The 22,290-nt window shown below is 37.2% G+C and overlaps 1 protein-coding gene across 1 annotated transcript in view; it reads right to left on the bottom strand.

Moving 5' to 3' along the window:
• LOC104544894 (zinc finger protein 385D) overlaps positions 1–20,517 on the bottom strand; it is a gene marked incomplete at its 5' end in the record, with an annotated part of 69,130 nt that extends 48,613 nt beyond the window's left edge. Inside the window, one exon of the mRNA XM_010189931.1 lies at positions 20,371–20,517. Coding sequence (XP_010188233.1) covers positions 20,371–20,517 — 147 coding nt within the window. The remainder of the gene's footprint in view (positions 1–20,370) is intronic.
• Between the last annotated feature and the right edge of the window lie 1,773 nt (positions 20,518–22,290).

Here is a 22,290-nt window from a genome sequence, read left to right as displayed (position 1 = left end):
CCTGCTGACAGTTGCTCTTTTTTGCCATCCGGTGTTTACACTGCTGAATGACAGAAGACCAATTTTACTACCATGGGAGACCAATCATTCCTACAAAAATTGAAGCAAGAGCTTCAATTCTTCAGCAGCAGGTAGCACTTTACACCATAGACTTACAGGAAAAATACAACTGGAGAGGTCTGGGGTATATAAGTACAAACATGCATAACAGTTTTGTTAGAAGGGATAAAGGAGAGCTCCACAACTCAAAATTGACCTGTAAAAACTTTAACTTCATTCTTAGGATTCATCTCTCTTCCTCCTGTTTTTCAAGTAAGATATCAAAAGCAGCCAGAATTCAGGAGGCTTTACACATCCTGAACTTGTCCCAACTAGATACAAAGTTATAATTACATAGAAAATGGGACAGTGGCACTGTCACATCATTGACACTGGTGGAGTTTTGAAGATGACCCAGAAGAAGATAAGCAACCTAGTCTAGGGGAAGATGTCTCTGCCCATGGCAGTGGGGTTGGAACTAGACGATCTTTAAGGTCCCTGTCAACACAAACCATTCTGTGACTCCATGGTGATTCTACGAGAACCTCATCTTGAAGATGAGGAGCAGAATGATGGGATAGGGTGACATATTCATAAAGTTAGTAAGAAGGAAAATGGGCATTCTGCTGTGAGATTCATAAGGAGGAAGGCATAATACTAGAGTTTATAAACTACTATGCGAAAATGTGGGAAACCAGTAGCTCCAAGGTAGGGTACCTCATATGCACAGTGAAAAATGCACTGTGCAGATTGATAGAAGACACTTAATTTTTTATTTTTAATGCTCTTGGAGGAAGTGGAACAATTGCCTCACAGTCAAAACTACCTGTTCCTTTATCCTCCTGCTTGCTGTTCTCTGTACAGTTCCTTGCGATGCACAAAGAGGCTTTAATCACAATCACCTTGTCGAGTATACTCTTAATGAAAAATTTAAGAGATACACTCCATCCTTTCTCACTTAGGTGACCTGATCAGAAGGGGAAACCTCAGTGATAACTTAATTCATATGTTGTTCTGTCATCCAGCAATGTCTGCATTTATTTCTATACAGAGAGAGCTGAGGCAACTTTTTAAAAGAAAAGTAAAATATATATAAAATACATCAAGCTAGATAAATCTTAGATCAGAATTAATTTTGTGTGAGCTGTTGGACAGCATGTCTGAGTTAAGGATGGGAAGCCACCAAATTTTGCTGTCTTATAGGTTTATGTTCCAACTCATGTTCTCTAAGAACAGTAGATGTATTCAGCCATTTCATATTACAAAGATGATGTGATACTTGCCTTGCTGCATCAGATGCATAATGACAGTTTAAATGCAAAATACAGTTTGCTAAGGGTCCCACATTAGAACAATACAAAGTTAAAAGACCTGTTTAATTGCTTTTTTATACTAGTAATGAAACAATTTTCTTGTAATAAGTGTGTTTTATCAAAATAATTTAGTTTGAGACTCTGCTAAAATGTCTGCCTAAGTGACCATACCCTGAACTTAAACTCCAATAATATTTTGGAGTGGGAAAAGTGAACTAATTCTTACAGACTTTCTTTGCTATCTCTGGGAGAAAAATGGATTGATAAGTAATTTGATTGTTTTCATTTAAATCTATCCTTGCTTGACATAACTATTAGCAGCATTTAACAAAGCGTTGTTTTAGAAAAGATGTATGACTTCCATTTGAGGTTGCAGCAATACTAAGATGCTATAACGGACCCATAAATAAAATCCTATAATGTTATAAACAATACAGATCAAAGCAAATATGTGCAGTGAATTATGGTATCATACCCTCCTTCAGCCCCCATCCCACAAGAGTACTCACAAATATACTATTTGTTAAAAGATTCTGCTCACCTTTTATAACTAAAAATACAACATCCAGAATCTAATTAGTTACAGCCAACATTACTGTTTGGGAATGACTCAGAAAGACATAGTTCATATATCCAAACCATTCAGCCATTTCCAAACCACGTAAGAAAATTTGGTATCTCTGAGCAATGAAGATGACCCGCCTAAATCAGCTTAAAAGAATGGGTGCTACATTTAAGGGTCTGACAACAGCTCATTTTTAGATCTCCTTTTTACATCACAGTCTCGTGTGTGAAAGGAAATGGCAGCTGCCTCATCCCACTCCAGAGACCAAGTCTGCAGTAAACATACTACACAGTTTAGATGAATTCAAGTCAATCTTTTGCTCATCCACTTTTCTTCTGCAGGATATGAAGTAGATACCAGTGTTTGTACCTCATTCAACGACCAAAGAGAAAATGAGGTTCACAGGATGCTGAAGGATAAAGTCATTGAAGACTGAGATGTTCAGAAACTAGGATCTACTCTTGCTTGAAACAAATTGGTTTTGCTGACCAGCATGGAATTTACCCCCATCTCTTTGCAGAATATAACAAGAATTTGTTTGTCCTGGAGTCCTTGGCTATTTTTGGATGTCATTGTACTTAGGAATTAAAAGAAGAGTAAATTTCTCAACTGCAAATCTATCAAAAGACTGAGCACAGTTTATTGCTTAAATTTATATGGCCTTTCCAAACTCACACCATGATAAATTTAAATTTCCTATGTGTATGGATATCTGAAAAAGGAGGGTCTGTGCAGTGCCCAGGGCAGTGGCTTCTATTCGTTATCCCTGTGCATTAGTCTTCTCGCAACTCAGCGCAACTCAGGTACTAAGAGGACTGATAAGAGTTAGCACATTAAAAACACAGCAGCCCTTTACAAAAGTGGGTACAATTATCAGACAGGAATCACTGGTCAGAATGCCACATCCTGATTTCACTACCTAAGGAAAATAACAAGAATGCACACACATACACATACATACAAGCCAAGCCTTCTTAATTTCAATAGTAATGTTATTAAACTGCAGGAAAAAGTTAATCAAAGGAATTTAACTTCATGCAGTGTCAAAAGAGGACATAGTTTTGCAGCAGATGTTTTGGCAAGCAGAATGTAGACCAAACTCTAAGCTTTAATTGTGAACTTCTCCCTCACAGTGTGATTTTTCCAAACTGAACATCTCACTGTCTAACTGAAGCACTCAACCAACATATGTTCTGCTCAAGCAACTGTGTGAAGTTTGAAATACTGTACATAAGCAGTATTAACTTCTTTTGCTTTCAAGGCACCAAACACTTGGAATTTACTATTCCTTAATTTAATGCTGAAATGTAACTTCAATTACTAAGAAGTGGCATCCTCTTGATGAAAAGACCATTTGCAAACATCCAGTAGGGAATGATGTCACAGTTTAATAAAAACCACCAATTTACAGCCATACTTCATTGCCTTGCTTGTTCTATCACTATAAAGAGAGATCAACAGGTTTTGAACTGTCTCAGTCACTAAGTCACACATACATCCAAGTCTGGAGAGAATCAAGTCACTGTTTCTAGATCTCTGCCCTAAGATCCATAACTTTATTTGAGTCATCCTTTGGATAGGCAGTACAGTCCACCACAGTTCAGCTCCTATGTTTGATATCTTTCTTTACCCCTATACCCTATCCTCCCACATTCATTTATAAACAGAGAGGAACAACGACTAAAAGCACTGGGAATCTTATTTTAGCTCTTTGGAGTAAAACAGCAATAGTGCAATGATCACACACTTTGGAAAAGTATGTCTTAACCAGAGATCCATCTTATCACATAACATCTTTCATATACTTTCTCTACTTCTCTCATTCTTTACTCTTTCTGTTTGATTCTTGTATTCCAGCAGAATCTGAAGGGGGAAAATAAATAAATAAATAAAGCTCTGCACTTGAAGATCTAACACAATATACTACCCTATCAGTCTTGCATTGTTTGATTTGCCATACCCAGCAGCATTTCAGGTTGGACAGAATCATTCCCGCTTTGTTTCTTCACCACCTCCCTTTCATGGTTTCTTATCTCTTCTAAACACAATAGTCAGTCTCTCTGCTTTGCTGTAGGACTTTAGAATTCACAGAATTATTTAGGTTAAGAAAACACTTCTGGGTATCATCTGCTCCAGCTTCCTAGATCTCAATGCAGCCCCAAATGGCAGCCTTGTCCAAGTGCTGATGCTAAGGGTTTTGTCCAGTGAAGTTTTGAGTTTCTCCTAGGATGGAGAGGCCACTGCTTCCTTGAGAAAACCAGTATGGTGTTTAAACACACTCACTGTGAAAAAAATTGCACCTAAGATATAACTGGAATTTCCTGAGTCAGCTGGCTACCTCAGCTATAGAATTTTAAGATAGCACAGCTGGTATAGGATTTATTGGAGATAAGTACCTCCTGTAGATTATTAATACCATCCCAAGTAAGCACGTCAGATAGCTTAAGTTGCTCTCTGTGGCTACAGACTGTAGTCACTGTCATCATAATGTGACCTTTGCTTTTAGACATCAATTTAGATCAGATACATCTCATCCACTTTAACTTAAATTTCTGCAAGAAAGGTCACAGTATGATTTGATTATATCCTCCTACACTAGGGGTTTAGGGGCATACTTTGACTCATGCTTTAATTGTCAAGTATGTAGAGGTGAGAGAACCAAAAGCCAGACATTTTTTTTACTTTATATTGGAATGGCCTCAAGGCAAATATTTCAGATCTTACTAAAATATTTAAATATACCAATTCTGATCTGAATCTTTTAATTTGCATTATAATTGTAGTGAAAAAAATATTTAATGACTATAAAATTCTAACTTAAAGAAAATATTGGTAATTTGTTTCAACATTCATTTTCCCCACTCTGCACAAAAACTCTACCTCTATTTTTTCCAAGAAAAAGCCAAAAAAGCCTATGGCAGTCTAATCATTTGTTCCTTCAGTTTATGGATGTCTACCACCTTCCCTTTTTTAAATCAGTACATGAATATGAATTTGAGGTCCAATACACAATTGGATTAAGCCATTTGTCTTCATAGATCAAGTATACTCATTTGCAGTCTTTGTTTAAATTTTTTCCTTAAGATTGATTAGAAGACCAAATCTGAATATATTCAAAAGAGTTCCTTTAACTAACAATCATCTAAGGAAGAGCCAGCAGACAGTGATGGCAATAAAAATCAGATATGGATATGAAGTTAAGAAAAGCTCAGCAGTTAGAGGCATAGGCGTCTGAAGAAGACTCTGTAATAGAGTCTATTACCTCTGTAACAGAGGTATAGAGAAGGGGGAGAACTATTCAATGTCATTAGAAGGGCCTGTAGATTGCTGCAGTAAATCATTCCAGACAAACTTTTCAACAACCTAAAGAAACTTACTGTTATGCAATATTTGCATGTGCTTATCTAGAGATGGACCAATGAGGCAGCCCCAGTACAGATTAAACAATAACAGTAGGACTCACCTCTAACTGTTTTTGTGGGTTTTTTTTAGTCTGGAAGAAGCAATGAAAAAAATGCCTTCAGACATTAAGGCATAATTTTGCATTACACATAGCTGTGATAGATATTCACATGAAAACAGAAAGTAGGTGATGGTATCAAGTAGTCATCACCCTGATAAGCCAACACTGATAAACATTCTGTAGAGTTTGTGGTGGGAAGGGATCAGTGGACTAACTCAAAAGCACGTATGATAGAAGCATAACAACTTTCATAGGGCAGACATCTGTAAACCTTTATCACTTGTAGGACTCTTCAGGTACATTACGTTTTCCAAACCTTCTGTGAATACTAGTCTTAATTTCAAAACACCACCTAGAGCACGAAAATGGAGCCTTGAGGGTATGAAGGCACTATCACTCTCTGTTACAGAAATTGGAAGTAAATCAGAGCACGAAAATGGAGAAATTACTCTCTTAAAGTCAGAGAAGCTTGCTAGGTCCTGTGAATTATCATTAGCTCATGAGGAATGAGCAATCTGCAGAACTAGTCAAGATCCATTTTGCTGCAGTTACTGGTATCTGCCAAGCTGCTTAGCTTGCCCACGCCAAAGGGTGCAGAAGCACGCTGGACTTGCTCCAAATGAGGGATTCAATTGAAAATTAAGCAAATGACCAATAGCCACAGACCTAGTCTGTAATCTGTTTGGAATTACAATTTAAGATGTTACTGGATCACAATTGCGGTCCAAGCACACTGCCTCATGTTGCCATTTAATCATTTGAATGGAAGGAAATCTATTGATATTTTAGTAGTATTTAGTTTATAAAAGTCTTCATGGAAATTTACAAGGAAGCTCTGGCTAGCAATCATTTGAATGAGCTGAAGCCTAATAGGGGTTGGTAGTGATTACACTGTAACAAAGCGGAGGGATGGTAAAGCCAAATTTAAGTTACTTAGAATTAATGTCTCTTGTGCAAAATTAAGGATGGATAAATGAAATGAAATAAAATAAAAAAAAAACCCCTGGCTTGAGGAAGAAATACATCAAACAGGCAACTCCAGGATCAGACAATATGAGGAGAAAAAAAAAACCCAAAAAGACTGCTTGGCTATCTTATCATCTAGAGTTTTGGGCTGGCTACAAACAGCATCCAAATTAATTATCAAGTTTGCAATGAGTCCCCACAAGTTCCTGTTGCCATACAGAATTTCTCTAAGTCCAAAAACTACCTGAATGGTGCTGTCTGTAAGTGGCAACTTTTAACCACTAAAATTGCCATTCCCTTTAAGAATCATGTCTATCAGCAACATTGAGGTTTCTCTCTCATTTTATACTGTGAACAGCCAGGTACAACTAACTGAAATCAATTACTTTTTCATACTATTATGTGAAAAAAGCCTAGCAAGACAATAATTTCTTAGCAAAGCTGGGAAGCCTGGAATAATGCATGCTTATCACCAGCTGTAGCTATCTAAAAAAAAAAGTCTGCTGATTCTATAATCATCTTAAATCCCTGTGTAGGTTGAAGACTTAAATGTTGTTAATGATTGCTAAAGACCAAAGCAGATGATTGTTAATCCTCCTCTTATTTAAGAGAACTTATACACTAAATAATACAGCATTGCAGTATTAAGTGGCTTTTTGCTTTACTGATTAATCTTGCATCTTACTGAAAAGCTTAACAAACGTTTAAGATGTTTAATTACTGAACTTAAACTCAGCCTTTCTCCTGGGGTGTTCTGGTCCACAGAAATGCTGTTAAATGCTGTTAAATAGATAAAATATTGCAATGTTTTACTGTGAGACAACTAGTATGAAACAGAGACACTAATCAAATCACAGAACTGAGTAACTAAGGATGACAATCCTGACACATTTTATACATTGCGTGTTCTGTATTTCTGAGTTCTGAGTTGGTTAGGTTCTGCCTTCTCATTAAACTGGAAGACAAGGAAGATTTAATTTTACCAAAATCAACATTTTTACAGTTAATACTTACATTGTATTAGTGCAAATACCATTAACCACAAAATTTTGCTTGTTTGTACTTTCACCTGAGCTGCTCAAGGGGCACTAAATCTAGCACCTCACAGAGAGAACTATTTACCCTCAGGGTCAGCATCAATTTATGTGCCATATCACAGCAGCTTCTAAAAACGAAATTAAGGACTTTTGAAAAAGTTGCAGTGGTTGGTGAAGAAAGAGCTAAAGAAAGAAAATCTAAATGAAATGTAACTTTTTCCTAAGTAACTGAATGTTTGGGTCCTAGCAATTTATAAAAAATAAAAACTAATCTCCACAACCATATTTTTGGTGCAATTTGGTGTCATTTGAAGCAGACATTTCTTTACATTCTAGAAACTCAACCTGTTTGAAGAGATAGGAGATATTTTTTTTATGACACTACAGAGAAGACATGCATACACAGTATTTGCTAAGGTAGACTTTACCTTTATTTATTGTTTTGCTTAATGGAAAAGAAAAGCATTCAAGACGAAAAATACATACTATCCTTTTCGTGCACAGAAATTTAAGAACAATTCCCATTCATCAGAGAATCCTAACTGAGGAACAGAGAGTGAGCAGCTGTAGAGCTATGACATTTTAGAGTATCTGAGGGTTAGTTCTCAAAGAATTATTTTCTCTGATTTCAGAAGCAAAGACTCTTTGTAATTTCATGCTTGTTTTAGTTCCTTTTGAGATATATTTTCAGTAAGTACTGAGGTAATTTATCTCTTTTCTTTCAAATTCAGAATGAAAAACATCATTAAGTTTCAAGCAGATAAAGCTCCCATAACATGAAAATCCACAAGATAGATTTAGAGAGAATAAACTTCCTTCAAAAATTTTCAGGAGATACTAATTTCCTTATTTCCTTAGCACCTAACTAAAAAGGAAAGGAACTGTTCCTGCCAGGAACAAAGACATAAGGACTCAATAAGTAGAAACTGGATACTTTAACTTGTTTTGCAGTGTTTCCATCATTACTTTTTTTGTGTGCATGTATGTGTGTGAAGCAAAAGCATCTTTCAAATACCTGTTCTGAGCTATTTCTAAGTCCCTCTTCTTGAAAACCTTCTGCTTTTCCTCCCACCTCTCTTCCAAGCCTAATGCCATATATCCAGTATTTTCCAGTTCTTTCACTGGCAATCTCTGCACTGCCACTCCTCTCCCAGGCACCACTCTCTCATGTTACTTCCTAACGCCAACAACAGCATTTGCTGCTTCCCAAAGCTGATAGTGCCATTTGGGAAGGCGCTGCTATAATTAACTCTGTTATCACCCATGTGATTTATCTTTGCCATCTGAGTCCTAGCAACACCAATAATGTAATGGGTTGGATCCATTAGCAAATCAGTGCATTTCAAACACAAAATACGAGTAAGGTGATGGATATTTCTTCATCCACTTCAAGCTCCCACAAGCATAGCACCTTAAAAATTGTCCTTAGACTTCTACTGTTTATAGCAAGTCATAGCTCATATACTCCCATCTCTTCCTACTACTTAGGTTGCCCAAGAAAATTTTCCTATGTATCTGCCTGCCTGGATATATTAGGCACTGTCTGGAGAAGGGAATGCAGAAACTCAAATTACCTCATTAGCAGTTAAAATAAACAGACTCTCCTGCTGATCCCATCCAGTTCAGCATGTTACCGCATGGAGGACTATCACATGCCAAGACAATACATTCGGCTCAAGAACTCCCTAAAAATACACCTCACTGGAGGCAATGTCTGGCAAGTGTTGCTGCATGTGTTTTCTACTCTTCTGCTATTCCTTAAGTTGTCAGAGAAAGGCTATAGGAACAGACAAAGCTTTGGCCTGGTCCTGGCTTTTGTTACCTTGTTATAAACTCATTGCACTACCCTCAGGTACTATAGCTGCCCTAACTGTTGAAAAGATGCAGAGGTACATCAGGTCAGCTACTTGACTTTTCTGACAGAGCACTTCAGCTCAGGATGGAGAGGGGAGTGGGGAGAGACATGGGTAGGTATGGATCTGGTGCTCACTGCAGAAGAATTAAGGGGTATCAGATGAAGCCAGAGTGGCCAGCTCAGAAAAAAAAATCAAAATTATTATTTTTTTTTTTTCAAATCAGTGCTTCTTCACAAAAGAGGAAGCAATGCACTAGAACTGTCTGTTGCAGGGTGCTGCAAATGTTAAATCTGCAGGTTGCAGGTCTGCACGTTGCAGGGTGCTGCAAGTGCTAATGTTAGCATGGGTCCAAGAACTGGGCAAGTTTGTAGATGAAAACCATGACGATTATGACAGACACAGGCAGATTGATAAAAGCTGGGAGAGCATCTGGGGAGAGCTGATTAGCTCAAGAACAAAAACACCCGATAATAGGCCTATATTATTTTCAGGATACTTGAAACTTCTGCTGGTCAGCTTTCCAGCAGGTTTTATATCATCTCTAATTGTAGTTAAATGAAAGAATGTCTCTTTCCTTTATATCTTTTTTTTTGAATCTGCAATTTTCATTCAGTTATAGGCTATTTAGCCTTCTGTTGTGAGCTGTTAATACAGTTATTACATTTCATTTTAAACATGATTGGTTTTGCTGTGTAATGAAACTACACATTTTATTTAGAATTTTTGATTCTTCCTGATAAAAAAAATGATATGTAAGTGTAATATGTCAACTAAAACTTTTAAATAATTATTTCAGAAAACAATTAGTTCTGGGAAAAATGTAATGTTTGACAGAAAACTGTTGATTTGTATTCCTTTTTACAGTAAGAATTTGATACTCATATATTTTGTATAAATCAATGTATTTAAAAGAGAAACAAGGATTTCCTGAGAGATATGAGCTTTTGTACTATTTTTTAAGAATTATTTTGATTACTAATTTAATCTGTATGGATATTTACACAGTATTACTTTAAGCATTCAGTAGAGCCAAAGGAAAGATGCCAGGAAAAACAGTAGTTGCATGAGAATCTGGAGTTCTATATCCAATTCTACTGTACAAGTCCAACATGTAACCTTTGGGGATTTTCTTTCCTTATCAAAAAAATGTTAGGATAAAATAAATTAGACAGGACATGGACATTACAGAAATATTCCATCAGAGAGTGCATCACACAATGACTCCAGCTAAACGAGTCCTCCACCATGTGTCATTTACCAGCCCAAACTCCTGTGACTAAAAAGAGTGGGAAAGAAAGAGCCTCAAAACTTTTCATTAACATGAAGGATAGGAGTGTGTTTTAGGATAAGCTCTTGAATAACAGCAGCACTGTTACTGCATGCTATGAATAAGCAATTAACGAGTTAATGGTGCTTCGGAATGTATTTACTGTGTGTAAAATTACCTGTCATGCAAACTCATGCTTTTTTCAACAGATATCTTTGAAATTCCTAAGAAAAACAAACTGAAGGTTGTATTAAAAAAAAATCAGTAAATAGTTATTCAGCTAGGTGAGCAACACAAACATGCCTAAGGCTAGGAAAGATTCATGCCTTATTTTAAATCTTTTCAGATGCCTGTCTCATCAACAGAAATAATACTAATTTTAGAATTTTATCACTCTTTTTCCTCCTCAGTCTACAGTAATCAAATCATTACTTTAAGTAATTCCTTTTCACTTTAATTGCAGCTTTTTAAAAACAGGTTAATAACCATCCACATTTAAACTGTAGATTTTATGAGTTATACTTATTATGCAACCCATTAAAGTTTAATAGTCTTTGCAGAATAAAATAATCATTGATCTTTTTCATCTGAGTGCTATTAAGACAAAGGGTGTAAACATCAACTGATTAAAACATTATTTAAAATGCTTTATAAAATTTAGTTTTAAGTAATTCCACTCATCAAGACTTGACAAATCTGAAGAGCACTTCATTTAATTTCCTTTAAAAGAATGTTTTGCATGCAAAGCAAAAGCCTGAGGGACCCTCAGTCCCCAATAAAGGCTGTGCTTTTGCCTTCGCCTCGGATACTATGACTTTCCAACACCAAGTTATCTGTCAGCCTACTGTGCATGCCCTCTAGCAATGTGTAAGGCAAGGTAAGATAACTCAGAAAGTCTATTCTTTCGCTTTGACTAATCATCACTTAAACAAAGAAGCATGCAAGATACTTAGATCCTATTGATTGTTTTAACAATAAAAAGAAACTACCTAAGTAATTTTTTTAAATACACAGAAAACAAAGCTTGCTGTGTGTCGTTTTTAGGTATGTGGAGCCCTTTTGTCCAGAGATCATTTCCAGGCAACAACACTGCTCATGAAAGTATCTTCAAGTTTATACACCATAACCTACTCTATGGACATTTATCTAATAGTGTGGTCATATACACACTTATACACAGAGCTTATACAGAGTGCTTCTGACTCAGACCTTTTCAGTTAAGTATGGACATAGGAACTGGTGGAGACTAGTTAGAAGTCCATCAATTCTCACATGACAAAAGGGAGCATCACAAACATCTGTTCTTCAGCCACAATGTGCTGACTGGAGAATCAGAAAAATCCTGATCATGAAGTGCACATGCTATATGCTTAGTCTGCGTGAAGAACAAGACGCTACCTGTACCCATAACGTAAATCTTCAGGTGGCAATTGCCAACTGACCACCAGCACTGAGACATCTGTAAGGACCTTGAATGAGGCAGCAGAGCTGAATGCCAACAGAGATGGTAGCTGGAGAAGATGAAACACAGGGGATGCTATTACACACATACTGCAAATACGCCTTTTGGATAAACCAAAACAGATTTACCAAAGACACACATCAGACCGAACAGCAAACAGGAAACTGATATGGTTGGATAATTTACATCCACATTACTGTTTTAGAGATGAATTCAAGGATAGATATTACAATTTTCAGCAAGGTGAAATGACAAAAACTTAGGCTATTTTAAGATAATCTTAACATTTGCTTCCCCGGGAGGATGTGCATCCTAGAAACCTGAATTTCTAGTGAAAGAAATCAGAGAAGGTTGGAGTACCCTTGGTATAAATTTAATTTAAATAAAACTTTTTAATGGCATATTTTTATGGTACCTACCTATTTGTACCTATGAGCGAAACCCCCTAAGCTCTCAAGACTGCGGTCTTCTATGTGGCAAAATGTGACAGCTGCTCATCATAAGCAGAGGAGAATGCTGATTTCCTAATTGGAACATAATCTCAAAACTGTTCAAATAAGTTGTGAGAAATTAGAGAATGGGCTGTGTTGAAAGAGTCCTTTAAATACCATCAAGTCCAACTCCCCTGCCACGAGCAGTGACATCTTTCACCAGACAAGATTGCTCAAAGCCCCATCCAACCTGACCTTGAACACTTTCAATGATGGGGCATCCACAACTTCTCTGGACAACCTATTCCAGTGTCTCACCATCCTAATAGTAAAAAATTTCTTTCTTCCAACCTAAACTTACTCTCTCTCAGTTTAAAAAATTTGCCCTGTCACTACAAGCCCTGGTAAAAAGTCTCTCTCTATCTCTCTTATAAGTCCCCTATAAATACTGACTGGCCACAATAAGGTCCTCCCACAGCCTTCTTTTCTCCAGGCTGAACAACCTCAACTCTCTCAGTCTGTCTTTACAGGAGAGATGCTCCAGCCCTCTGATCATTTTTGTGGCTCTCCTCTGGACCTGCTCTAACAGGTCCATGCCTTTTTTTTCATTGGGGACCCCACAACTGGATATTGTACTTCAGGTGGGGTGTCATGAGAGCAGAGTAAAGGGGGAGAATCAATTCCCTTGATCTTCTGGTCATGATGCTTTTTATGCAGTCCAGGATACAATTGGCTTTTGGGGCTGCAAGAGCACACTGCTGGCTCCTGTCCAATATTTCATCCACTAGCACCCCCAAGTCCTTCTCCACAGGGCTGCTCTCAATCCATTCATCACCCAGTCTGTACTGATATTGGGAATTGCAATAGGCAATTTCACAATTTCAATTAATGTGGGCCCAATACAAGCGATCCCAAAAAGAGGGCCAGGAGTGATGCTAAAATGTCAGGTAATGCTAAGAGAAAGATAACAAGAAAACTTTTGTTGATACCATTGAAACTTGCAGGAGTCCCAGCCATTGGTTGCAAGCAGAGGCCAACAATTTTTAGAGGAGGTTGCAAATGGATTAAGACTAGATTTAGTAGGATGCTCCTTAACAATTCATCAAATCCAAAGAAAATAATAGCAATCATTCTTGAGATAACTGCTAGGGAGCTGAGACACTACTTCCCAGCTGCTTTGCAGTGCAAAGGAAAATAACAGCCAGGCAGCCATGGGAAGGTTACCTGAGGGTTGCAGGAACCCCCATTTATACAAAAGCAAAATATGAATTCTGTTCCCTGCCTGTGGCATAGAGCATAGATGATACATAAGAACAGGCAGAGATCTGGATCCATCCTAAACTTACTCAAAAACTGGAAAAAGACGAAGAGCTTAATTTCATCCATGTCTGTCAAGCTGTGAAGTCTTCCTCTGCATAAGAGAATCAGTGCTTTACTGCTATTTAAAACAGAGTCCAGGGTGTAGATTAAGGATTTAAATGTACAGCAAACAAATCTGGCCAATTGAAATAATTGAATATTTCATTTCATGTTGATTCATTCTGGCTTTGCCAGCACCAAATAAACACATTTGAATTGCCAGGATTTTCTTATATTCGCTCATTCCCAAATCCTTCTTCTTCCCCTGTAGTCTTCATAATTAAATGTCCTGGCCAGTGATGAAAATGTTATAGTAAAGAACTGCAGAACCCAAACATTATTTTTTCAGTCTTCTCTATTTTGAAAAATATTCAGTTAAAGAGCAGTAGAGATATTGACCATAAAGGAAAGTATAGCTATCTCATAGCTCAAATGTAGCGCTATGGAAAGGAAAAGAGCAAGCCAAACCCCCTGTTTCTAGACACCTGTAAATGAGCAGCCATACAAATAATATCCCCAGAAGCAATAAACTCCTCTGTTTGTCTGACAAATTAACAACTTGTGCAGTACAGTTCTCCACCTGACAAAGGTCCTTCTCATGGAGATATCATTAAAAATCACCACAGACTATATTTTTACTCCCAAGTTCTTCTACATATTGAGTATTCCATTTTGAGTCACATGAAACTGTCCCTCGACCATCTTCTTCTGGAAACAAAGCATTCTGACAGCATGTCATCACTACTGACAGGGGTTTTATATGATGAGGAAAAAAAACCTCGTTATTCTTCGCTGCTCAATTAAGTCAGAAAACATAAAATCATTATGTAGACACATACAAAAAAAACCCGGATTTATTTTGTAAACTCCAGACTGCTAATGTTTAGAAAAACTAACATGTTTCTCAGATTCCTCCTCCACTCTTCACTATCAAAAGCTACACCTTATTCATAACATCCAGAAAATTGGCACATCATCTCTGTGGCACATATCTCTCTTCTAGATAGACTATCAAGGACAAGAGTCTAAGGAACAGATTTTTGAAATGTCTTCTGGCAGCTTTTTTACAGGTTTTTCCACATTTCCTGGCATAACTCTTTCCAGAAATACTTGTCAGAAAGCAGGTTTTCTATATTGTCCATTTCTATCAGTTGTCTGGCCACAACAGGATAAGACCACATTTTCCAAACAACCACAAAGCTATGCCCTGTATGAGCTAATTCAGTGGTCATCAGCTGACGAGGCAGCACAACAGAAAGACTGGAGTAGGGAGAAAAGCAGGTCCCACTGAAACAAGCCAGCTATAATTGCCCACTGCTGATACAAACACAAGCTTCACCTTTACAAATAGAGAGGTGCCACCCGGGAAGGTGCTAGGATGTTGTAGAGGCTGCTTTGCAGGAAGCAAGGGTCACCTGGATCCAAGCTGCTGCTGGAGTCTCAATCTATAGGCAATGGCTGCTGTTACCACCTCCTCCTTTCCCATGTGGCAAATCTCCACCAGGGGAAGGTGATACATGAAGTCCTAAATATTGTAGCTGGGGCTAATAATATAGAACAGGCAAACAGGAAAAACCAAGAGACTGTACAAGGATTGCTACAGAAGGATCATGAGAAAGAGTTGTCTGTAGAGTAACAGTTAATTTACTGTCCATGTTTAGTACAGTTCTCACATTGTCACTGCTCTTCCAAGTCACGACTTTCTAGTCAAAACTGTAATCATGGGTTTTTTTTCTAAAGGAAGCTTCTTTGCGAAAATTTCCACTGACAACAAGGGGAGTTCAGGCTTTAGTTTGGAGTTAGGAATGAGCTTGTCGAGCAACATCGCTATTTCAACTTACAAGCATTTACTCAGAACTTCTACATTGTGGATCTGATGGTTGGACTTGATGAGCTTAAAGGTCTCTTCCAACCTTAATGATTCTATGACCTTTTCCATTACAGATGATGCTCATACTGAAATCTACAAAGTGTGATATAATATTTTTTAGAAACATTTCAGGAAAATAGCTACCCTATCTTTCAAAGAATAAACAAATAAGGAGTGCAATGCATTATCTGATTTTCCACCTAGCAATGGCAAATGTTCTGGATTTGTAAACTTTAAATTCTGTCTCTCAAGAGGCTGAAATATATAATTCTGAGAGCTTCAGAAATAAGCAAAAAATAGTTTCTGATGCATCTGCGCTTTGTCGATGGCAGGCTTTGGAGACTATGAAGTATAAAAAAAGATCTGAGTTTTTTTCTGTGGGAGACACACTTAGGGCTGGCACTGATGTCTAGCAAAATGAAGCATTTCCTCTTAGTCCAGGAACTCATCAATGTTTTCCTACAAGTTAATTAACTTCTAGACTTTGATGCTTTGTGAAATTTCTTTGCAACCAACCACTGGCTCATGAACAGAAACATCATGTATGCACTCTCACATGCACTCACGGACTAGTGCATATTCAATACAACGGCTAAAGCTTTGTGTCTAAGAACTCGTTCCTAGCAGCACACAGACTTAAAGCTTCTCAGTCTGCAGATGAAAACTCAGAAGTATATGAAATGTTTGCTAAATGATCTCACACCTTTTTCAGAATATTTTTCTATTGCGCTGACAATCTTCAAATTATATTTTAAAAAGCTACATAAGCATTGTTTATAGTCACAGTTTCTTTCATTCATAAATTGTAACCATTTAAATCCCATATAATTGATTCAACTCTCTAGATGCATCAACTTGCAATGAACTTGTGATTCTTCAGAGTCTGCATCAGCGGGTTGTTTCTAGTTTAAACAGCTGTGTCGTTAACATTTCTTTTTACATTCAACTTCAGGGTACCCATTTGCTTCACAATTAAGAGCATAGCACCTACAAATGTGCAGCTAACCAGACTGTTAATTGGTACATTTGCTTTACACTTGCCTGTATAAATAGAAGATGTTCCTCCTGAAACTGAATGGTTCAAAGGTTCACATGTTATCTTCCTTGCATTTCTCAGGTTATTCACGTTTTACTTTTCCCTCTCCTCAGAGTTCAGAGATATCACTGATAAAGGGTTGTATCCCCCATGTTCTCTCTTCTATTCTCAGCTCTGATGAAAGGTTTTGCTTTGTAGAAATCAATGCTGAATGTTTTCCTCAGAGGCAGCCAGCAAAGCCAGCCAGCTTTAGACCAAAATCACCAGTAACAAAGAAATTAATCTTATGTTTGCAATAAACTGAAATAGAGTGAAAAAACGGTATAAGATACAACACTTCATTGTTATTATTTGTGGTACTCAAGATCAGTATTTCGTTTGGTTAGCTCCTGTGTATGTGCTTGAGATTCTCCATTGGTAAATTACTTTTGCTTTTTACCTCTCCTAATATTTCTATCCAGCTCATCTGAATTCTCAAAGTCCCTTAAGATTGCCTTTAGATAAAATTAGAAGCATGACTTCTTGATAAATGGGAGCATTCCTCTGTAAACATACAACACAATGTCAGCACTTCTGTCATCTGATTTCTGAGTGGCATTTAATATATCAGCTGTGAATAGCTTATGACCTGTCCCCATAATGTAGGATTCATCTAACCAAATGTAGATGCAGCTGAGCCAGTCCCTCATTACAGTCAGCAGAGACGAATGAGAACTTTCAGGGTTCACTTCACCTCATGCCAAAGTAGATAAATATATGTACAAATATATTTAGACAAAGTAGGCATTCATTGCAACCTACCTTTGTATATTTTTCTCCACTCAGAAAAATAGAGAAATTGCTCTTTATTTGTCCTTTTTTTTTAAAAAAAAAAAAAAAAAAAAGAAACTCAGGCTGATTAGCTCAGATGCCTATGCCTATCACAACCAAACTCTCAAGTTGAGTTAGGATTGCCATAATCAGAGACCACTTCTTTTCTCTGAAACATGACGTAATTTTTACACAAGTTTCTCCTTGACCATGTTCTTCTCAAGTGAAGGCTGTTGAAAGGTGGCCAGTAAATGGCCAAAAAACTCTGGACTTTCTTCTAGCCTCTTGGGAAGTAGCCCAGACATGCTGTCAAACTCAACGCTTTCTGTAAAATTGTGCAAGGGTCAAGAGGTATTTTGAAATCCATTTCCTAAGACATAATCTGTGACCTTGATGTCTCAATCAAGGGTAAAGCAAATTTATCAACAACAGAAGAGAGAACATCCAGTTCATGTGTTTGGAGTTCTGGGTCTTTTACTGATCACGTGCTTGACCTTGGTTCAGCCACAGAACATAAATGCTTCTCCACTGACACTGTAGGATTGCCAATAAAGTCAATGAATATAAAGCATCATCAACAGCTACAATCATGCAGGAGCATGCATAGTTACAAAAATCATTTTTTGGGTGAACTCTTGTTTTCTGTCTCACACTCACATACTTAAAGCCCTTGTCAGGTGTCCTGTTTAAAGTCTAATATGATTTGTGGATTACCTTCTCCTCAGCCTGATAATGCTCAGCAGCAGCTGGTGCATCCCCAAAAGATTCATCAGCTTGGAAAGAATTTCTGGAAATATGCAGAACTTCTCATCTAGCCTACATATTTGGAGGACGCCATTAACCAGCTCTGGCATATGAGCTGAACAGAGCAGCGTTCAATAATGTGCTGTTCAGAATGCAAATGGGATCACTGAGGATGGTGCTGCATGTCAGCACACATGATGAGAAGGCAAAGAGAATGAGCAGCAAGGCAGGTGACAGCAGCTCTGATGACAGCATCCTCACACTCAGGACTGACATGTTCAGCAAAGGTGGACTTAGCAGATGGCCACACATGACAGAAAGCAGTACTCTTGCATGGGAACGAAGTTCAGAGTGCTGTCAAAAAGGGCTGCTAGTTTCACTCCTGAAACATAGACTCAATTTACTGAAAAAATGAAATGATGATGAGTCTGTAAAGTACAACTACAGTGTTTATACCAAATGATATACTACTAAGATGATGTTCAGGAATAAAAGGGTTTTGATAGGAGTCTACTTTTACTTTCTTACTTCCAAATTAATATGACCACATTTTCCCACACCTCCCTCATGATATAGCATAAAATCAGACTTTGTAAGAAAAAGAGAACCTGCACATTTATGGAACAACAAAAGATTAACAATTATTTATTAAAATCATCATTAAAATTGTATTTGAATTCTGCAGAGTTAAATAATCTGCAAAACAATCTGAAGATCCTGAACTATGAAAAACTCTGAAAAAAATCAGAAATTCTAATAGACAATTTCTAAAAATTCAGCTAGTCTGTAGCATTAAAGACAATGATCACACAGCAAAACTAGAAAGAGAAAACCCTAAAGCGTACTGAACAAGTCTAATGGTTTATCCATTTTGTTATGAGTTATCAGTAACTTGGTTAAAACCAACACTTTTTAAAACTTTGCTGCACACCTAGATACATATTAAAAATTGAAAAGTTTCTTTTCAATATAAAGTTTATTTGCATTAATAATAAGTCTTTGATATACTGCGTCTGAGCATTTTAAGATTTGCAGCAGATAGTTTCTCTGATCTTTATTAATGCTGTGAATTGCCTGACTGCATAATTTTTTTTTTTTACAATTAGTTCATCTTAATTACTTTAAAGCAAAATGAACATTCATAAAAGGTAAATAAATGCACAATGAATTATGGAAATTTGCTATTGATTACTACAAATTGCTTCTAGAATGGGCATGTTCTTTTACTACTCTTAATTATTGTAATTAAGATTTTTGCATGTTAATTAGATTTGTTTTGGCATGGAAATTTCCACCCCTCTCTGTGTCTCTCAAAGTAGGTAAGCACACGCTTTATTATTTTTTTTTTTGTATCTAGTGTATGTAAATAAGGAAAAGAACTTCCCAGAGTACATTCAAATTAAAAAGGAGCATAATTCTATAAAGCCAAATTTAACATAAAACCAATTTAGACTTTTTTTTTCTTTTAGAGCATTAAATATCTCAGTCAGAAACAGGAAAACTGAAACATCCATGACATATGTCAGTAAAATAATGAAAATACCAAAGAAGGAATAAGATTTCTATAGTCATACTTAGTATGACTAAGTAAAAAGAAATTACAGAGAAATGTAACCTTGTTAGAGAAATAAAATACTCTGACCTGAAAAAAATACAGTGGATTGTTTGCCAATTAATAGCTCATATGCCAGCTAATGCTTTTCTCATTCTTACTTTAATTGCCCTGACAGTTTTATCTTTTGTAGCCCAACCAATTTGCAAATTTTAAGTATTTATCAGGAAGCCTGTGGGAGACAGGATGTAGAATGCCATCACTCTGAGAGTTGCACCGAACTGTAGGTTAGTGAAACTCTGCACGTTTTAAATTAGAATGGGAAACTCACAAGCCCTGGGACTGAATACAGTCTGCAACTTTATTCCATGCCACTTGGGATCATATAATTTTTTCCTTCTACATTACTTTTGGCTAAATCTCAGCTAGGCTTTAATTTATGGCCTACCAGGGTGACTGAAAGAGCTATTTGGCCCTCAGTAAGGGAGAGGATATTCCAGGTTTAATTGAGTACATAAAATTCTACTTTGTGCCCTCTTGAGTCTTCTATGGAAACTGTGGCTCACTGAAGTGGATAGTAACTGTGAAGAGTATACTTACTGCATTGAAGTTGGGGAAGAGATTCACTGCTGCGGCAGTGTCCAGAGGAAATGGAAGAAATGGTTTAATATCCAGCGACGGCTGCAAAGGTGGAGCAGGAGGACGCACTAGGGCTGGAAGAGCAGGGCTCTGGCATGTACCACCTATGTGCAGAAAGAGACAGAAGGTATTCAGTATTTACTATGATTAGGGAAAAAAACAAACCAACACAAAAAAGTAACAATAGAAAGCCACTATTGGGTTAAATAAATACATTTTTTTTCTGTCCACAAACTACAATGTTATTGAAAAAAAGCACATCTGATTCAGTGACTGTTGGTCATAAGTCTTTGCCCATAATTGCTTAAGGTATCTATCCTTCATTATTTAAAATTAGTTAGTAAACCTTTTCTCTCCGAGGATTATCTGGAATGACAGTTCAGCATATGTTTGACTTCCCTTTAGAACTTTGGCTAGTCTCATTCTGCTATGATTTCAGTGTTTCATCCCAGCCTATTACTCAATCCTCCTAAGGCAACCAGCTCAAGAAGAAAAAGAACAAGAAGTTTTGCTGTTCTGCTCAGCAAAAGTCATGTCACTTGCAGACTTTTGTTTTGGTTTTTTTACATTAAACGCTCACTCATGGAGCTTACAGCTACAGAGTCAAATTAAACCTTGCAAACACAACATACCTTGCTGCCTCAACACTGGATCAATATAAATCGAAATTAAGAACAATCTCAGCAGCCACCAAAATCTGGTTTATGGAAAGGTACTGACAAATACTTTCTGCTCTTGCAAGGGGTGGAGCTGATTCAGAAAGTTCCTCCTGGATAACACTACTAACTACCAACTCTGTGGGAACATAATGCAAATGAAGAAATCCTCTTGCATACCAATAAGTCGCTACCTATTTGCAGCAGACCCTGTTTTACTTATTTGTTTGACCCTTGCCACTGCCAGCTAAAAGCTGGAAGGATCCAAGCCCATTCTCTGCTTCCAATGTTTCCCATGTTTTGGTTGCACTCCAAAACATCAATTCCCTGTTAATTAAATACTATTTGGATCCTAGGAAACTGTTAAAATATGCCAGTGTTCTTTTAATCTGAGAGGCAGGCAACAGACTGTAAAAACCTGCTGGTAAGAGTCCAAGAAACGCTGGAAAAAAAGGATAACCCTCCCAAAAAACTTAAGGGGATTTTTACCCCACTCACTAAACAGAGACACAGGCAGATAGACCAATAGAGGGAGAGATCTGAAATCTGTTTCTTTTTTTCCTCATGTAAATACAGACATTTCATTAGACAAGCTGCATACATTCTTTAAGAGCCCAAATATAAAGCAGTCAAAATGATATGTGGCATCTCTCCATATTTGGCCAGCAAAGCTGCTAAGAAGGTTTGCAAGTTCATGTGTCTAACTGTGGGCTAACAGCACAGGGTTTAATTAACCAGTTGTAACGGATCATCCACAGTTTTGCTTCTAGGTATAAAATCTGCTGGAGCCAAATTTTCAAAGACAGTATTTTTTGCCAACTTTCAGCTCCTCTGTAAAGCATTTAGCTAAGAATCATCAAAAGGAAAACATTACCTAGTAGTAAACCAAAGGTATTGAATTGAGGTTCACTCCAGTCTCATGGTATTTTTTGCCTAGAGTAACTGACATTTTTGGAGTAATTTCTACATTTACATGAATGTAAGAGTGTATCAAACCACTCTTTGAATGCAGCAACTAAGGATATGGGCAACAGAAAAGCAGAGGGCAAGCACCTCTGCTTTCCACAGCTCACCAGCATAGAACCATCAGGTATTTAATGATTGCCGTTGGTTTGGCAAGTGCTACATTCCCATGGAATTATTACAAAAACAGTGTAAAAATAAATTTAACAGGTTAGAATGATGATAAGGTAGTGCTGAACAGGAGAATCTTACCCTCTCTGAA

The sequence above is a fragment of the Mesitornis unicolor genome, unplaced genomic scaffold (genome assembly GCF_000695765.1).
Source record: "Mesitornis unicolor isolate BGI_N332 unplaced genomic scaffold, ASM69576v1 scaffold12640, whole genome shotgun sequence".
NCBI classification, from domain to species: domain Eukaryota; kingdom Metazoa; phylum Chordata; class Aves; order Mesitornithiformes; family Mesitornithidae; genus Mesitornis; species Mesitornis unicolor.
This window is presented reverse-complemented; position numbering and strand designations above follow the sequence as displayed.